This window comes from Monomorium pharaonis, chromosome 1, assembly GCF_013373865.1.
Source record: "Monomorium pharaonis isolate MP-MQ-018 chromosome 1, ASM1337386v2, whole genome shotgun sequence".
Taxonomy (NCBI): domain Eukaryota; kingdom Metazoa; phylum Arthropoda; class Insecta; order Hymenoptera; family Formicidae; genus Monomorium; species Monomorium pharaonis.
In genome coordinates, this window is record NC_050467.1 from 36,942,394 (window position 1) to 36,961,108 (window position 18,715).

The window sequence follows — 18,715 nt, forward strand, 5'->3', positions numbered from 1 at the left end:
GGCTGCGAGATTGTTCTGTAAAGAAAAAATGTTGCAAGATATAAAAAATAAAATCCAATTAAATATGTAACAAAATTTGATTTAATTAATTTAAGAAATACTTACGGTTTATCGCACGTTTCATTCTGCTGAATCGGAACGTAATAGTTCATTTTCAGGGAAACTCCGACTTCTTTTGATTAACTAATGCAAGATTGGAACTTTACCGTCCGTATTCCACTGATTAACTGATATGATACCGTTGTCAGAACTCTTCTTATATTGCATACCCTTCACACATCTCAGTAGAGGGGACAATCACATATTTTTCACACATCTCAGTAGAGGGGACAATCACTATTTCAAACTTTACACATTCAAGGATGACTAATGTTTCAGAGGTCAAGCGCCGATGTACGGCTGCTGCGGCAAAATATGTTTTAGGCACATACATTTGATACTTACTGATGAGATCATACGAAAATCACACATTCAAATAATGTGAATCTTTGAGAGGTCAAGCGCCGATGTACGGCTGCTGCGACAAAATATGTTTTAGGCACATACATTTGATACTTACTGATGAGATCATACGAAAATTGCACATTCAAATAATGCAAATCTTGCAGAGGTCAAGCGCCGATGTACGGCTGCTGTAACAAAAATATGTTTTAGGCACGTACATAAATCATTTGATACTTTCTTGATGAGATCATTCAGAATCGCACATTCAAATAATGCAAATCTTGCAGAGGTCAAGCACCGATGTTAAGACAAAGAAAATAAAGAGTTATAAAAAATATATAAGCGGTCGGGAAGCGCATAATATCGCATTTGATGCGAAGTTTAAGATCCGAGTGCAAGTTGAAACCGTCATCAATTCGGAGTAATAATTTAGTGCAATATGTGTTCAGTGTGCGCACAGTAGAGACTTCTTAGTATAAAAACTAGATTATTATAACATGAATGACGATATCGTAGAAGATGCCATTTATGTCCTTAACAATAATGATGATTCCGAAAAACGAAAGGATGTGCAGAGAATATCACCAGTGCAATTTCTACGTGATCGAGAACTCGGTTTACGCGGAACGCATGAACGCACCATAATACAGGAAGTTTACATACACGACCAATTTGTTGATAACTGGCCTCATCATATGAAGCACAAATTATATAAAGAGATACTCAATTCGGTTGACACCGATGAAAATGAATATGATATAGCAAAACAAATCGTAGAAAAGACTCAGGAATGCTGTTACCATCTCATTGAGATACCAGCAGGTGTTGGAAGGTATATCGAAGTGATAGCAATAACGTCCCACTTTGCTTATAATACTGAGAATCCCTATGTAGAGAAAATGCTGCGTACTTACCACGAATTTTCAAACCTTTTGAACAATGATGAGGATGAATACATTCTGTCTGAGCAAGAGAAGGAGATATGTTTTTATATTCGGTGTGAAAGACAAAGCAAGCTAATGCAGTTTGAAATTCAAGACAAATTTCGATTCTGCATTAGGTGCTACGAAACTATATGCGAGTGTCCTGTTGAAGATTGTATGGTGTTGTTTTAAAACAGTGATAAAAGACAACAGTGATAAAAATGGAGAATAATTTCGAGCAAGTGGAACGCGAGCTGTTGGAGCAAGCAAATGGAGTCACTACTTTGGGCGAGTGTTTTATGTGGTTGCAGCGATGTGATGAGATTATACAACAGCTTGAGGAACATAGCCGCATAAAGCGTCCTCGGTTTGCCATCGGACAAAGGCAATCGTTGGTGGCGAGGATCGCGCGACTCGAAGGTGAAAAGACACAATTACAAAGACGTTTCGTGCATGTAGGTGGTAATTACGCGAGCACTAGTAATAACGCGAATAAACTTATGTGGCGAGAGATAGATACAGCGTTCGAGAATCGCATTCAGACAGGTGCAGTGATAAATACAAACTATATTGAACCGCAAACGTTTTTAGAAGACGCAGGCGGTATAGTGCTCGAGCGAGTGCGGGACGCTCTAGAGGAACACAACAGTGTAAAAGTGAATACAGCATTCAACGGCGTGTTTGTAACGGGTGATAAACGTGCCAACAAAAGTATAAACACTAAAAATTGTGAACTATTCCAAACGTCGGACTTGGACGAGTGGTACGAGCGACGCGTTATCGAACCCACATTAGCATCACTTGAAGAGTTTCAAGAACGAGATAGTGGGTGGGCGCTATCGCGAATTCTCAATTTGATTCTAAATATAAATAAGTACAATCCTCTACACGCGGGGTGTTACGTGACATTACCGCGAGAAATAATGATGAAGCGTGCAGTAGTGAACGTTAATTCAAAGGACAATGCATGCTTCGCATGGTCAGTGGTTGCCGCTCTACATCCTGCTGAAAGAAACACAGGATTGGAATCATCATATCCACATTATACAACAGTCCTAAAGTTTGATGACATTGCGTTTCCCGTTACAGTAAAGGACATTGGAAAATTTGAGAGTCTTAACAATATATCGATCAACGTCTACGGGATGAAAAAGGAAATGGCAATGCTAAAGATTCTTCCGCTGCGGCTCTCCAATGACAAGAAAGAGAAGCATGTCAATTTATTATACGTACAAAATCCGCACGAAGACAGCGTGGGTCACTTTGTCTGGATAAAAAATCTGTCCCGCCTCATCAGCTCCCAACTGAGCAAACATGATGGAAAAAGATACATTTGCGATCGGTATGTATAATATGTTTAAAAAATTCACATGATCCAGCAAAAAAAAATTAATTAAAATTTTTTAAAATTATTTTTACAGGTGCTTGCACTATTTTTCATCATGCGAGAGGTTGCAATCACACACTGTAGACTGTCAGAGGATGAACGACTGCGCTATCACATTGCCCGCTGAAGACGACAAGTGGTTAAATTTCCAGAATGTAAACCACAAGGAACGAGTGCCCTTTATCGTCTACGCGGACCTCGAGTGTGTGCTGCGGAAGACGCAACATGATACAGAGCAAGCGTCATACACATATCAACAACATGAGGTATTCAGCATCGGGTATTACGTGCGATGCTCATACGATGACACGTTATCCACGTACCGGTTTCGTCGCGATAAAGATTGCGTCGCATGGTTCACTAAACAACTTGAAGAATTAGCGTATAATGTTAAGACTCGTTTATCAACTAATATCCCCATGGAAACGTTATCAGAGGAACAATTGGAGGCATACCATAGCGCGACGCGGTGTCATATCTGCGATAAGCCATTCGCGTCGGATGATACGCGGGTGCGCGATCATTGTCATTTGACTGGTCGTTACCGCGGTCCTGCACATTCTCTCTGTAATTTAAATTATCGAAATGCATCATACATGCCTATTATTTTTCATAACTTATCTGGATACGATTCGCATTTCATTATTAAGGAAATAGCCACAGCGTTCAAAGGGAAGACTGACGTACTTCCCATCACGAAAGAAAAGTACATTTCTTTTACAAAACATGTCGTAGACACAGCCGATAAATTAGATCCACACAATTACATAAAACTACGGTTCATAGATTCATATAAATTTTTAAATACTAGTCTCGAAAAATTGGCATCATTTCTAGGCAAAGAAAAATTAAAAATTGTACGTTCCGAATTTTTACACTTATCTGATGAGGATTTTGATTTATTGACACGAAAAGGTGTATTTCCGTATGAGTACGTTGACTGCGTGAACAAGCTGCAGGACACATGTTTACCGCCGCGCGAATCATTTTTCAGTTCCCTGACCTCTGATACTGTATCCGAGAGCGATTACATGCACGCTGAGAATGTCTGGAAGCGATTCTCCGTTCAAACGTTGGGTGAATACAGCGATCTATATTTGAAAACGGATGTGTTATTGTTAGCTGACATTTTTGAAAATTTTCGCGATAAATGCTTAGAAAGTTACGGTCTCGATCCAGCACATTATTACACTCTCCCCGGATACACGTGGGACGCTATGTTAAAATATACAAAAATTACTTTCGAACTGCTTACTGACATTGACATGGTAATGTTCATCGAACGCGGTATACGCGGCGGTCTAAGTCAATGTTCCAGCAGATACGCACAGGCTAACAACAAGTACATGCAGTCGTACGACCCGTCGAAACCATCGTCGTACCTTATGTACTTTGACGTTAATAATTTGTATGGTTGGGCGATGTGTCAGCCGCTGCCATATGGGGAATTTCAATGGATCGAAGTCTCGAATTTTGACATAAATGCGATCGCTGCTGATTCACCAACGGGATACATTCTCGAAGTTGATCTCGAGTATCCCCGAGACCTTCACGACGAGCACGCTGACCTATCTTTCTGCCCAACACGCGATAAACCGCCAGGCAAGCGTGAATGTAAACTTCTCGCTACGCTGTATGATAAGGAACGTTACGTCATACATTACCGCAACCTGCAGCAGTGCATGCGTCACGGTCTTCGTATAGCAAAGATACACCGTATATTACAATTCGCACAATCTCCATGGCTCTGTAAATACATAGAGTTAAATACACGATTCCGGACACTCGCCAAAAATGATTTCGAAAAAAACTTGTATAAATTAATGAATAATGCGGTGTTTGGTAAAACCATGGAGAATGTGCGCAATCATGTTGACGTTAAGTTGTTGACAAAATGGGTGGGACGGTATGGTGCGGAGACAATGATCGCGAAACCAAATTTTCATAGTCGGAGTGTTTTTGCAGAAAATTTAATCGCCGTTGAACTTAGAAAACTCGAGGTGAAATTATATAAGCCGATTTATGTAGGCATGTGTATCCTAGATATTTCTAAGACGTGTCTATATGAATTTCACCACGAGTACATGCTACCTCTGTATCGTGACAAATGTAGAGTCATGTATACCGACACCGACAGTCTCATATACCTCGTCGAGTGCGAGGATATTTACGAGACGATGAAACGTGATATTGCTAGGTTCGACACAAGCGATTATCCGGTCGACAACGCGTACGGTATGCCTCTCGAGAATAAAAAAGTTCCGGGCTTGATGAAAGATGAGAATAATGGCGTGATAATGACTGAGTTCGTTGGACTTAGAGCAAAGATGTATGCGTTAAAGGTAGATGGAAAGAAGGACACTAAAAAAGCGAAAGGTGTCAAGAATAATGTAGTAACGCGAACCATAACATTTGATGATTATACCCAGTGTTTGAGAGATGAGATCGAGATGACGCGTAGCCAATCATGTATAAGATCCAAGCTACATAAAGTATATACGGTGTCCGAAACAAAAATCGCTCTAAGTCCATATGATGACAAGAGATACCTTATACCCGATTCAGTTGAAACGTTACCGTGGGGACATTATCGAATACCACTATAATATCTTTAACATTATATAGCTTTTAAATTACATGCACATTAAAAATAATTATATATATATTTTTATGTTAAAAACATGTATTAATAAAAATGTATTAAGGAAAGGATGATAAAGAAATCTCACATAATATAAAATTAATATAATAATGTATTTGGTTAAATTGTACTTTTATGAATATAATAAAAACAATTTTTATTGGATTAAATAACAGTGTCTTTATGTATCCATGAATTATGCGATCCATCGAATCCCAGCCACTTGACATAAATATCATCTCCTTTTCTGCGCAATATTTTTTCAACGAGATACACGTCAGGATTTGCAACACGCTGCAGCTCATATTCGTAAAATCCTCCAGCGATAGGTTTTCCAGAGGAATCTTCCAGTACATATGTCACAGGATTGGTACGCTGTACTTTAATAATTTTAAATATCTCCGTAGTCCAATTTGGTGTATAACCCTTCTCAAAAACAGTTTTGAATTTGCTGACACGCACCGAGTCACCGACTTTAAATCGCGCGGGTGCCGCAATTTTTATGTGACTATACACCGTGGTTAAGAGTTTTTTAGCAATTGCAGGCGTAACATCGATGGGTCGCATGCCAGTAGTTCGATGCTTTCGTGCATTGTACTCTGACATGAGATGTGGCAGCAAATTAATCCATCTATAATTTCCATTGAGTGTAAATTGTTTCCACATGACGTTTTTTAATGTTCGGTTAAAGCGTTCGACAACTGATGCTTTCATTATAGAGTATGTAGAATAATGATTGATATTATGTTTATTTAATAGTTTCTGCACGTTGGTGTTATAAAATTCCTTTCCTTTGTCTGTTTGCAAATTTTTCGGACATCTGCCATCTTTCTGAATTATCTTTGCAATCGCAATAGCAACTTCGCTACCGCTCTTGGCCTTCAGCGGCACAGCCCATGCATGCTTGCTCAGCACGTCGATAACGGTGAGTATGTAGTGATAACCTCGGTTAAATCGTGTGTAAGGACGCATCTCAACCACATCCGCCTGCCACAGGTCATCGTATCCGTGAACTATGACGCGTCTTCGAGGAAAATTTCTTCTCGCCGGAGCATGCAACTCCTCAACCAACAATTGTTTCTCAGACATGTTCAGAGTATGACATGTAAATGGTGCATATATTCAACGTACTAACTTTTTTACTCTGCACGATGAGTTACTGCGTCGAGCTGTCTTTGAATCTCGTTTAGCGTATGAGCTGTAATTTCAACCTTACTTTGAAGTGTCTCAATCTTCCTCTCGATTTCATCCTGTCGATCCTTTAAAATTTTCACAGTTTGTTGCACGTATCGTTTATTGGCTGCATCACTATCATCTACAGGTAACGCTAAACGTCGAATCTTGCACGACTTTGCATCAAAATCGGTGACAACCATGCAAAGAGCGTTATCACGCATGTAATTTCTGACTAATCCGCTCCATTGATAATATGGTTCCGCACCACCTCTTTCGAGTGATGTTCCAAACTTGTTGATTGACATTTCGATGTTGACTAAATGATTTGTTTCGCGCAGTTTTAATTTATAATAAAACCAGCCTCGCGAAGTTCCTCGATAATTGATAGAATCTCGTTGTCGTGAGCATTGTGCCCTGCCTGGTGTGAGGCCTCGAGCAATCGAAGGCGATCCACAAGCTCGTTGGGATCATCCCAATGAACATAATCGATCTTGTTATTATTTAATGTAATAGCGCTTGATAAACCTTGTCCAACTTTTGCGTCTGTTACTAAGGGTGCAATTATATTTTTATATTTAGACCCTTTGTTACCCATTACTTGATTATGTGCAATATGTCCTCGTCTATATGCATTTGTCACCAATAGAATGTTTTTATAATTTTGCAGGTCATTATTCGTGTACATGTTGGGCATTTTCATGAAAATTAATTCGTACAGACCAGGTGTTCCCGTGTATATTTTACCATCTATAACTATGTTATCATTCTTATGTATGTCGATGCGTTTATCGCCGAGCATCGTTCCAAAGTCGGTGAAATAAACTCCGTAAACAGTATCTATAATGACTGGTTTTTTACCACTCAGAACAGCCCCCATATATTTTTGACCTAATGGACCATAGTGCATGTGCAACTTTTCACGTCCCTCTCGCGTTTCCAATTGTTGTCGAATAGACGTCACAAGCGGTTCATTGGCTGCTATTTCAAAAACGTCTTCGACGGAAGGTACATGACTGTACGATAAATCACTATCATGTAGTATTTGCGATGTTTCATTCAAATTAGTTGGTACAGTTTTTGATCGTCTCATTTTTTTAACAGGAGTAGAGGTCATTATAGAATTAAACGAAGCGTTTGATCGCTTTCGTTTGGGTTTTGGTTCTGCGTATTCGTCTTCCCCCGAGAAGAACGATTCATTCTTAATCGGATCTGATACATCACCAATAGTGTTTTCAACAATCTGTTTTAATGGTTCGACAATGGGCTTAAAGTGTCTCTCCAACGCCATTTCTTCTTGCACTTTACCCGCTTTCAAAGCGCGATATTTTTTACGAATTGAATCACTTGTTTTCGCAATCTCTTTCACAATCTTCTCACGATCCATATTGTTATCTGTGTTATCCATGTTGAGAAACGCTACTTGGTCAACGTATCAAAAACAACTAACTGCTTTATGGTATTGCGAAGTCATTAAATCCTTTTCGATATCGTCCATCGGCGAGTGCGCTATCTTTATCTATCACTAAAAATCCATACTTTTGTTGCCAACAAGTATGACATAAATTGCTAAAATCCTCATAAGACATGTCGGTATTTACATGATCGTTGTACGCATGTTTTAGATTGGTACCATCCTGCTTGAATAAAATTAGCAAATTTGCATTGTCGCGTATAAGATGTTTCGGTATCTTTGCATACGTCTGACAGAGATAGAAGCAGTCGACATCCACGTGTCGCCCCATTGCAAAGTAGTCTCTTATCGTATCTTGCTTATCACACGCCACGTCATCAAAGATAAAAATGGAATTCGGAAGCGCTTCACTCGGTTGAATGACATCACAGTTATTGGCAAATGCAAAATAACTAACTTCTTCAATCGGTGTCAATAAATTTTCCAAATACAGATATTTCGGTTGTTGTAATGATTTCGAGTACACATACACATTCTCAAAACGTACTCCATGCGGACTTTCCAACAAGCTTATTAATACGTTTGTCTTGCCACAATTTGACGGACCGCAAATTATACCACGTATAGAACTCGGCAACATGTTTCCATGCCTCCTTATTTTTCTTTTGGACATTATTCTGTCATCGAAATTTGTTACTTTAATCGCTGGTGAATGTTGTACGAACCGCATATTTTCTCCCTCTATACTCTGATAAAAACTGACAAAAATTAATAAGACCGATCTATTTATAGAGACGCACCGAGCAAAATTGTTCAGTATGTAAAATGTTTCTCATATTGTCACATCCCTCCGATATACTCGATTTGAGTGTCGAGCAGTTAGAATTCGTGTCGAAACCTATTCTGCTACGCGTGTGTAGCAATTATATCGAATACGTGTGGGACAGGCTTCCGGAACACATAAAGGCTGATACGGAGATTCGAAGCCATCGTCGTTGCTACGAACATTACAATCAATCGTTGCACCAGACGCACATCGACGGCCCCGCACCGTTGATAAAGAATTGTCGCGAATGCCAGCGGTAGGTCGCGGCTTGTTAAATCGTGTGATAAATGCGCTTCCTTTCGAACTGCACATACCAGGATATCAATTTTGCGGTCCAGGTACTAGGCTGAAAAAGCGATTGGCCAGAGGTGATCGGGGTATTAATCCGTTGGACGCGGCATGTCGCGAACACGACATTGCATACTCCCAGAGCAACGAACTCACCGATAGACACGCAGCTGATAATATACTCGCTGCGGAAGCGCGAAAACGCATTACAGCGAACGATTCGACTTTCGGAGAAAGAGCTGCTGCAGCAGCCGTTTGGGCAGCTATGAAAACTAAGACAAAAATCGGTATGGGTTTGAAAAAGAAAAAAAGTGATAAAAAGAAGAGAGCGAGTAAACGAATACTTCTGAGAACGAGTAAACGAATACTTCCGGTAGCGAAACGCGGTGGTGTTTTACCCATTCTACCGCTGTTGGGTGTTCTCGGGTCGTTGGTCGGTGGAGCGGCGAGAGTTGCGAAGGCTGTGAATGATAACAAGGCAGCACAGCGTCAGCTGAACGAATTGAAACGTCATAATCGTGTCATGGAAGGTCATGGAGTTTATCTCGCTCCATATAAGCGTGGACAAGGAGTGTCGACGAAAAAAAAAAAAAACGTCAAAAAGACGTTAAAAATGCCAAAAGGTGCAACTACCAACATACAATTATTACAGTTAGCGAAACGTATGAGCATTCCACACTTTAGAGGAATTTTTATGCGTACAGCATTACCAACGGTTGGAGCATATCGAAACGAGAGCGGTATTGTAAATTTAGATAACGCTGAAGGATCAGGTACACACTGGGTGGCATATGCAAAGAGAGGAAATCGCGCTATATACTTTGATAGTTTCGGCAATCTTAGACCACCGAAAGAACTGGTGCAATATTTAGATGTAACGCGGATCGAGTATAATCACACGCCTTATCAACGTTATGATCAAAGCAACTGTGGCCAACTATGTCTGCGTTTTCTTCAAACAGTTAGTAATCAATTTAAAGGCTAACATTATGCAATTTAACTCAGTATTCGTTTCAACATGTCACTGACGTTTACGGTAACTGGCAAGAGTAGCATCCTCGCGGTAAGCTATTTTCCAGCCATAGATTTGAGCGATGGCGATTATGAGCTCGGTCTCACAGATTTTGAAACATACTATACCATACCTAATGTAAATTCGTCGAATAACAAATTTTATTATGACAAAGACAACAAGGAAATTACAATTCCCGAAGGATCGTATGAATTGCGTGATATAGATAGATATTTGAAACGCACAATTTTACAATCTCATTCCAATGTTGTGGAAAAGAGAACGTTTCACAAAGAAGATGAAGAAGAAAGCGAATATCCGGTGGTGATTCGTGCTAACAACAATACAATGAAGAGTGAGGTTATGTGTGCTTATCAGATAAATTTCTTTAAACCTAACAACGTTGGATCGCTGTTGGGATTTTCATCGCGTATTCTTGAATCGCGAATGTGGCATGAATCGGATGCACCTATAAATATCATAAACGTAAACATTATTCGCATAGAATGTAACGTGACTGCGGGTGCGTACAGCAACGACAAGTGCGTACACACAATACACGAATTTTCGCCGAGGGTGCCACCAGGATATAAGATATCGGAAACGCCTGCACAGATCATTTACCTTCCAATCGTTGCACGGAGCATTACTGATTTGACGATTCGCATTGTGGATCAGGACGGTCAATTACTCGATTTTCGTGGAGAGGAGATTACTGTTAGATTACACGTACGAAGACGATAACGTGAGATGCTCGTGTTGAATGAGCAAGTGAAGGATACAATTTTTACACCAATCAAGAATATTCGACCGTGTAAAATAAATTGTAAGACAGTTAAAAATATTCACTCATCTGATAAAAAGAATCTCACCGCGTCAAACGTTGAATTTTTAAAATCATTGGGATTTATCGTACGAAATATCTAAGATGTCTAAGATCTTGAACATTGGAGGTGAGCCGATCTTTGACGACAGCATCGTCAAGATCGAGACTCATACGTACAATCCGTACGCCAACACCACTTTTGGATACAGCGATGAAATAAGGATACCCATACAACAGCAGGATTTATACACGTTACCATGTGAAAGTTTTCTCTACGTCGAAGGAAGATTGGTAAAGAAGAAAGACGATACGGATAAAGATGAGATAAATCTCGGAAATAATTGCGTGGCGTTCATGTTTGATGAAATTCGATATGAACTCAACGGTGTGGAAATTGACCGCAACAGAAACGTTGGAATAACCAGCACTCTCAAGAACTATGTATCGTTGTCATATGACAAAGCAGTAATTATGCAGAATGCAGGATGGGAATTTTCGTATAACCTACCGGAAGGATACTTCAACTTTTGCGTACCGCTTAGTGTATTATTAGGCTTTTGCGAAGATTACAAACGCGTGATTGTTAACGCTCGTCATGAATTGATTTTGATACGAGCGCGCAACGATAACAATTCTATCGTTGGAAATTCTACGGCTCAACCGGAAATTGAATTATTTAAAGTGCAGTGGCGAATGCCGCATGTTACGTTAAACGAAGTCAACAAATTATCTTTGCTGCGAGCTTTGGAGAGTGGACAATGTCTAAGTATGAGTTTTCGCTCCTGGGATCTGTATGAGTATCCTTTGCTGCAGAGTACGACGAAACATTCATGGGCTGTTAAAACTGCAATTCAACTCGAGAAACCGCGCTTCGTTATCTTCGCACTGCAGACAGGTCAAAAAAATATCATGTCTCAAGATGTTACGATCTTTGTCGACTGTAATTTAACCAATGTAAAACTTTATTTAAACTCTGAATTTTATCCGTATGACGATATGAATTTAGACTTTCGTAAATCTAGATATGCCATTCTATATGACATATATCGACGTTTTGGTAAATCTTATTATGGATATGAGTGTGAAACACTGCTAAATGTAATCACATTCCTGGAAAAAGGACCTTTTGCGGTCATTGACTGTTCGCGACAAAACGAATCCGTCAAGAGTGCTACCGTAGATGTGCGCATAGAATTTGATTGCAAGGAAAATGTTCCTGCGAATACTACCGCTTATTGTCTCATTTTACATGATCGTGTAATTGAATATTGTCCGTTGTCCAACGTAGTGCGCAAAATCATGTAACATTAAACTGATAAAAACTGAGATATTTGGTATTAAATTACAGTCTTGAAGAGTTACTCATAATGATCGTACCGACATTTGTGGATCTGCAAGGATTTATTGTCGATAAAAAATTTATCGTAAAGGAAGTAGCGGTACTGAAAAAAGGAACTGTTCTCGCACATTATATTTTTGCTAGCCCCATGCCATGGCGTGTTCTTACAAAATCCGACAAGTCTTGTGCTTCTTGGTTGATTGCATATCATCATGGATTGCAATGGAAAGACGGGATGATACCGTACAGCATGGCGAAACGTCTGATTACATCTGCTGTGTGTAATACGGATGACAGCAATACTATCATATACGTTAAGGGACTTCAGAAACGAGAATGGTTGACGGACATGCTTGATACCGATGATGGGATATATATCAAGACTTTGGATGCAGATTATGAAGACATTAAATCTTTAAATAATCTAGATGTTAGTAATACTATACGATGTGAAAAACATATTAAGAATTGTGCATTACAAAATGTATTTAAAATATATAACTGGTGGTCACAATATCAAAATAATTGTGGAATTTTTTCAAAATAAAGAAAAATAAAATGCAATAAAATGTTTTCTATCCTTTTCCCATATAAGATATAAGATATAAGATATATAGATGTATGAAATGGATATAAGATATATAGATGTATGAAATGGAATATGATATGTTTAATATCTTAGTACTACTACTACAATCTTAATATGCTCTTTGACTGAGACGTTGACCGAGATAATATAAGACGATCTCGTTGATAAATCACGTACGATAGAAAAAATTATATGAAGTCACGTACGATAGAAAAAATTATACTTTAACACAACTTTTTTCAATTTATTTCACAAGTGATAGTTCAATATCGGTTCGATGGCTATATGATATAGTTTGATAGCTGTACGATGCAGTTCAATATCGGTTCGATAGCTGTATGATACAGTTTGATAGCTGTACGATGCAGTTCAATATCGGTTTGATAGCTGTATGATGCAGTTTGATAGCTGTACGATGCAGTTCAATATCGGTTCGATAGCTGTATGATACAGTTTGATAGCTGTACGATGCAGTTCAATATCGGTTCGATATCTGTATGATGCAGTTTGATAATGTCTGATATAGATGTATGAAATGGTTTGGAATATGTTTAATGATTTTTATTTCGAACGAGATGTTAACTGAGACGTTAACCAAGACAGCATTATAAAGCTTTGAAATGAGAATGCGTGCAGATAAAAAAATTCCACAAAGCTGACACGGCTTTTTCAAATTCATCTCTCAAGTGAGAGTAACGCACATCTTTAGTCTACTGCTTCTCGACGGTGCAGACAGATCGTACAAACTTGTGAACAAAACTTGTGAAAATGCAGAGCATCCGCATTGAATATCCTGTCACTGGCGTAAGTGATAGTGCAAGTTTATGACAGGTGAAGTGTAAAAAATTAAATAATAATAATTATTTTGTTTTTAGTATGTATGCGTTGATGGGATGCCGGTTCGACGGGTCGTTATAAACAACGAGGTACGCGTGGAGGTACCACTTCCAGGTCCTCCAATCAACATCCCTTTAGGAGGGTTATTGTCGGTGCGCGAGTCAATAACTAATCAAGTAAGTTTTTAGACATTTATATTTTAAAAAGATGTTAAATTATAAGATTCTAAAAAATGCTAATTTTTTAGCCATGGATCTACCGAGAGGATATCAGAATACCCGGTTTTATCAATATTAACAGGAAATTTTGGACGCATTGGAGAAGGGATTTATTAAGAGCGCAGAACGACGATGTATTAGAACGTTCGTGCGGCCTATTTGGCGAAGCCGACGTGTGGGACCTGCGCCGTCTATTCAGCATGCGTCCTTTAATAGACGAAAATCATGAAGTTTGGATATAAATACATAAATATATGAATATATGAATATATAAATGATTAATTTTGGATATAATTATATAAATATATAAATATAAAGTTATATAAATATATAATATGCGTTCTCTTTCTCACTCCCTTCCCTCGCTTTCAGTTGCACTCATCCCACCCATTAAATACAATATTCTCACTCTCTACACTCATCGCACGCTCTCGCTCACACATACCGCATGCTACACATCGCATACTATTCATCACGTTCTCTCCTTCCCACCCGTTATATCCATATTCCCGCATGCTCTCTCACTTACACTCATCACATGTTCTCACTCATACACATCGCATACTATCCATCACGTTCTCTCGCTCCCACCCATAACGTAGTACATTCTCGTTCGCTTGGCAGCGGGCGGCGGCGGCGGCGGCGGCGGCGGCGGCGGCGGCGGCGGCGGCGGCGGCGGCGGCGGCGGCGGTCGCGGACCCCGATTCCCCCTCTCCCGCTCCGGGTCGCGGACCCGAAAATACCGCGTCAGCAATTTCCGCATCGCGAGATCCTCCTCCCCGCGTGACGTCATACCCCCACGCCTACCGGTACCCCCCGCACACCCCTCTCCCGCTCCCGGGTCGCGGACCCGAAAATACCGCGTCAGCAATTTCCGCACCGCGAGATCCTCCTCCCCGCGTGACGTCATACCCCCGCGCCTACCGGTACCCCCCGCACACCCGCACCCCCCTCGGAGCCCCGTAGTTAGAACTGTCATAGTATTAACTACTAAAGTGAAACATTTCAGAAACGTTTTCAAATGTTTCTGAGACAGTTCTCAGACAGCTCTGAGATACCAAAATGTCCGCGATGCTTGCACTTGGAAACATTTCTGAAAGTGTACTGAAAGGTTGCTGATACATATCTGCAATCTTTCTGAAAATATTCAGAAATGTTTCAAGTGCAAGCATCGCGGACATTTTGCTATCTCAGAGCTGTCTCAGAAATATTTTGAAACGTTTCTGAAATGATTTACTTTTCACTTGAAACATTTCTGAAATATCTCTGAAAGGTTTCTGTGCTATATAATAGGTACAATACACGCAGAAAAAGGATTCGTTACCAAAGTTAAAATTTTTAGCCATGAAAGATGTATCTTTAAGACACAATAATAAATATCACGTAGGCCCCGAGAGCTCACTACGATAGCACCCAGTAAGAAATAGTACATCGAATCGATATCGATTCGACATCGAAATCATTATTTCGATGTCGAATTGATGTCGAATTCATTATCGTTTCTCGCTGGGCATAGGTTGATCCGTTTTCTGTCACCGTGGTCTGCTTTATGTAGCTTGTGAAGTGTGAATTGCATTACGAGAAAGTAGAGATCCTATAAGAAGAGTTGTGCCAATGTGACGGAAGTCGCCATTTTCCGTTTCATGGCATGTAAAGGTGGCAAATTTCAAGTCTTATTCAAGTTTTATTTCAGTCTTATTTCAAGTCTTATTTCATTTTCTATCCATATTTTTCGACGTTCTAAAGCTTGTGGAAACATTCGCATCATTGCACCTTTTTTTGATGTATTATAGCATCCAAAAGCTACACAATTCGGCATTTTCTATTTTTAACATTAATACAGGATATTACATATATATACCCCAGCTAGCAAAATGACGCAAACTTTGCGCGAAGTTTGCCGCAAACTCGAGCAAACCATTGCAACAAAATTACGACAAGGTGTGTCCGCATTAAGCTTAGCTTTTGCTGGCAAGGCTTGTTGTAAATAGTATGACGCATATTTTATGCAAATAACAGGGTAAAATTTACTAGTAAAGCATAACAACAAATTTGCAGCAAGAACAAGGCAAACCTTGCTGTACACAATATGATAGCAAATTTGTGGCAAGAATAGAGCAAACCTTGCTGAACATAGCATGATAGCAAATTTGTGGCAAAAACAAATCAAACCTTGTTATGCACAATATGATAGCAAATTTGTGGCAAGAACAGGACAAATATTTTCGAAATTTAGATCAACAAAAATGATTATTAGACTGAAATATTAGACTGATTAGTCCAATATTAAATGTGAATGGTGCAATCGTACTTGGTTCTCTGTTCTCGACGAGCCCCTTTTATTAATCCAGTAGGTAAATCTTTTTCACGAAAAATGCGCCATCTCGAGATAGATAGTAAAGTCAGAAATAAAGTTTAAAACCCGATAATGCAACCCTATTATTTACATAAAATGTGCGTCATACTATTTGCGACAAGCCTTGCCAACAAAAACTAAGCTGTTTACGGACACACCTTGTCGCAATTTTGTTGCGAAAGTATGCTCGGCAAGTTTTATTTTGTTCTTGCTACTAATTTGCCGTTATTCTGTGCTTAACAAGATTTCCTGTTTCTGCCATAAATTTATTGTCATGTCGTGTAGCAAGGTTTGCTCTGTTATTTGCTTAAATTTTGCATTTTATTGTGTCGGAACAAATCTTGTAATTTCTATACGTAATATTTATGTACAAGTCTTTCTCTGTTATTTGCAGCATCGTGTGATGAAAACTTTTGCCGTAAATTTGCTCAACACTTTTAGAAAACAAAGCAACAGACAATTACTTGTCATAAAATTATTGTCAAAATTGAAACAATCCTTGCTGTAAAGCTTTCACGATATGTGATTTTAACAGGCCTGGCTAGCTGGGTACATAATATATATATTTGTATATATAGATATATAATTGTAAATAAAATAAATGTGATTGAAAATGCTGTGGAATAAAGGAAGGATATATTTGTAAACGTAATCTCAAAAATGCTAAAGTTTTTCAGCATTTTTAAGGTTACATTTACAAATATATCTTTTCTTTATTCCACAACATTTTCAATCACATTTATTTTATTTACAATTATATTACAATTTCAATAGTATAATTAAAATATCTTCAATATAAACCCTTTGCTTTATATATGGATACACAAAATACTGATGTTAATGCATTGATGATAGCTATACTAGGGCTACATTCCAAAACGTCCTTTCCGAGGAAAATTTTACTCGATGTAATATAGGATACGTTACGTGTACTATATATTTTGAGTAAAATTTTCCTTGGAAAGAACGTTTTAGAATGTAGCCCAAGATTGCCAAATTGTGCTGGAAATGGCTAAAACTACCGGAAGCTTAACGGAAAATGGCGGAGCCAATCACAATCGAGAGCGGTATTGGCACAACTCTCCTTATAGGAACTCTACGAGAAAGGTGCCGTGTGCGTCAGTGACGGTCCGCGAACAATATATGTGCTGGATTATTTCATAAGAAAGTTTTCAAAGATAACTCAACTAAAAGTTTTCAAGATAGCGTGTGAAAGATGTAAAAAATAACTCAACTAAAAAATTTATTAAATTATTTTATGTGAAAGGTTTTGGAAATAACTCAATTGAAAAGTCTGTAAAAATATGTCAAATGAAATGTTTTAGGAATAACTCAACTAAAAGTTTCAAATTTATTGCATGTGAAAGATTGAGTAAGTCCCAGATGCGCACAGTAATAAACGGACACAGCAGGCTGAGTGAAACGGACACAGTAATAAACGGACAAACACCCGCTGCACGTGAATCAGCACGCGTATCGCACGGAATATTCCACAGAATCGGCGCTTCACTCCGCTGTATCGTTTATCGAGGAGCAATTGGAGAGGAAGGGCTTCGTAGTTGGCGCCTTTCTAGACATAGAAGGAGCCTTCAACAACACACCGCACGAGGTGGTGTGTGAAGAAGCTTCTCGCAGGGGCGTGCCGGAAAGAATCGTGGATTGGATCAGAGGCATGCTCGGGCGGCAGGTAACGGCCTCATTGGGAACAGTGAAGGTCAGTGAATGGGTGAAGAGAGGCTGCCCGCAAGGAGGAGTTCTCTCTCCACTATTGTGGTGTCTGGTGGCGGACAGACTGCTCAGGACGCTGAACGAAAGGAGCTTCTTTACATTAGGATATGCGGATGATCTGGCTATCCTGATACGAGGACCCTTTTTGGAGACGCTTCTGGAGCTCACGCAGAGAGCCTTAGAGGTGATTGAGGAGTGGTGTGGCGAGACTGGTCTGGCGGTGAATCCACTGAAGACTGAGCTCGTGATCTTCACTCGCAGGTACAAGGTAGGCCCGGTGGAGGGGCCGGTCCTTGGGGGAACGAGATTGGTTCCAACCGTATCGACTAAATATCTGGAAGTGATCTTAGATAGGAAGCTGGCATGGAAGGAACATCTCGAGAACCGCTGTAGAAGTGTGTGCTCCTACTTCTGGATATGCAGAAGGACATTCGGGCAGACCTGGGGTTTCAAACCGAAAATGGTCCACTGGATATACACGGCGATACTCAGACCTAGGCTGCTTTACGCGTCTGTCGTATGGTGGCCAAGGGTGCTGGGAAAAACCGCTAAGTTAACGTTGGAGCACGTCAGAGCTCTAGTTTTAAGAGGGGCTCTGGGGGCCATGCGGACCACGCCGGTGGCGGCGATGGGGATGCTGCTTGGCGTCGAGCCCCTCGATCGGGTGGTAGTGGCGGCTGCGGCGGCGGCGGCCTATCGCCTAAGGTGTGAATC

At 39.8% G+C, this 18,715-nt stretch overlaps 3 protein-coding genes across 3 annotated transcripts; 2 read left to right on the forward strand and 1 right to left on the reverse strand.

The window, feature by feature from the left end:
• Positions 1-1,564: 1,564 nt before the first annotated feature.
• Positions 1,565-5,425, forward strand: LOC118645902. Its single transcript, XM_036287808.1, has 2 exons — positions 1,565-2,709; positions 2,789-5,425. Exons 1-2 carry the CDS (start codon positions 1,589-1,591, stop codon positions 5,358-5,360), a joined length of 3,693 nt encoding a protein of 1,230 aa, XP_036143701.1. The 5' UTR covers positions 1,565-1,588; the 3' UTR covers positions 5,361-5,425.
• Positions 5,426-5,560: 135 nt separating this feature from the next.
• Positions 5,561-6,484, reverse strand: LOC118647259. Its single transcript, XM_036291789.1, has 3 exons — positions 6,201-6,484; positions 5,858-6,026; positions 5,561-5,770 (listed from the first exon to the last, which is right to left on the reverse strand). Exons 1-3 carry the CDS (start codon positions 6,482-6,484, stop codon positions 5,561-5,563), a joined length of 663 nt encoding a protein of 220 aa, XP_036147682.1.
• A 6,821-nt stretch (positions 6,485-13,305) lies between these two features.
• LOC118647292 lies at positions 13,306-14,515 on the forward strand. Its single transcript, XM_036291894.1, has 2 exons — positions 13,306-13,875; positions 13,947-14,515. The coding sequence occupies exons 1-2, from the start codon at positions 13,756-13,758 to the stop codon at positions 14,157-14,159; spliced, it is 333 nt and encodes a 110-aa protein (XP_036147787.1). The 5' UTR covers positions 13,306-13,755; the 3' UTR covers positions 14,160-14,515.
• Positions 14,516-18,715: the final 4,200 nt, after the last annotated feature.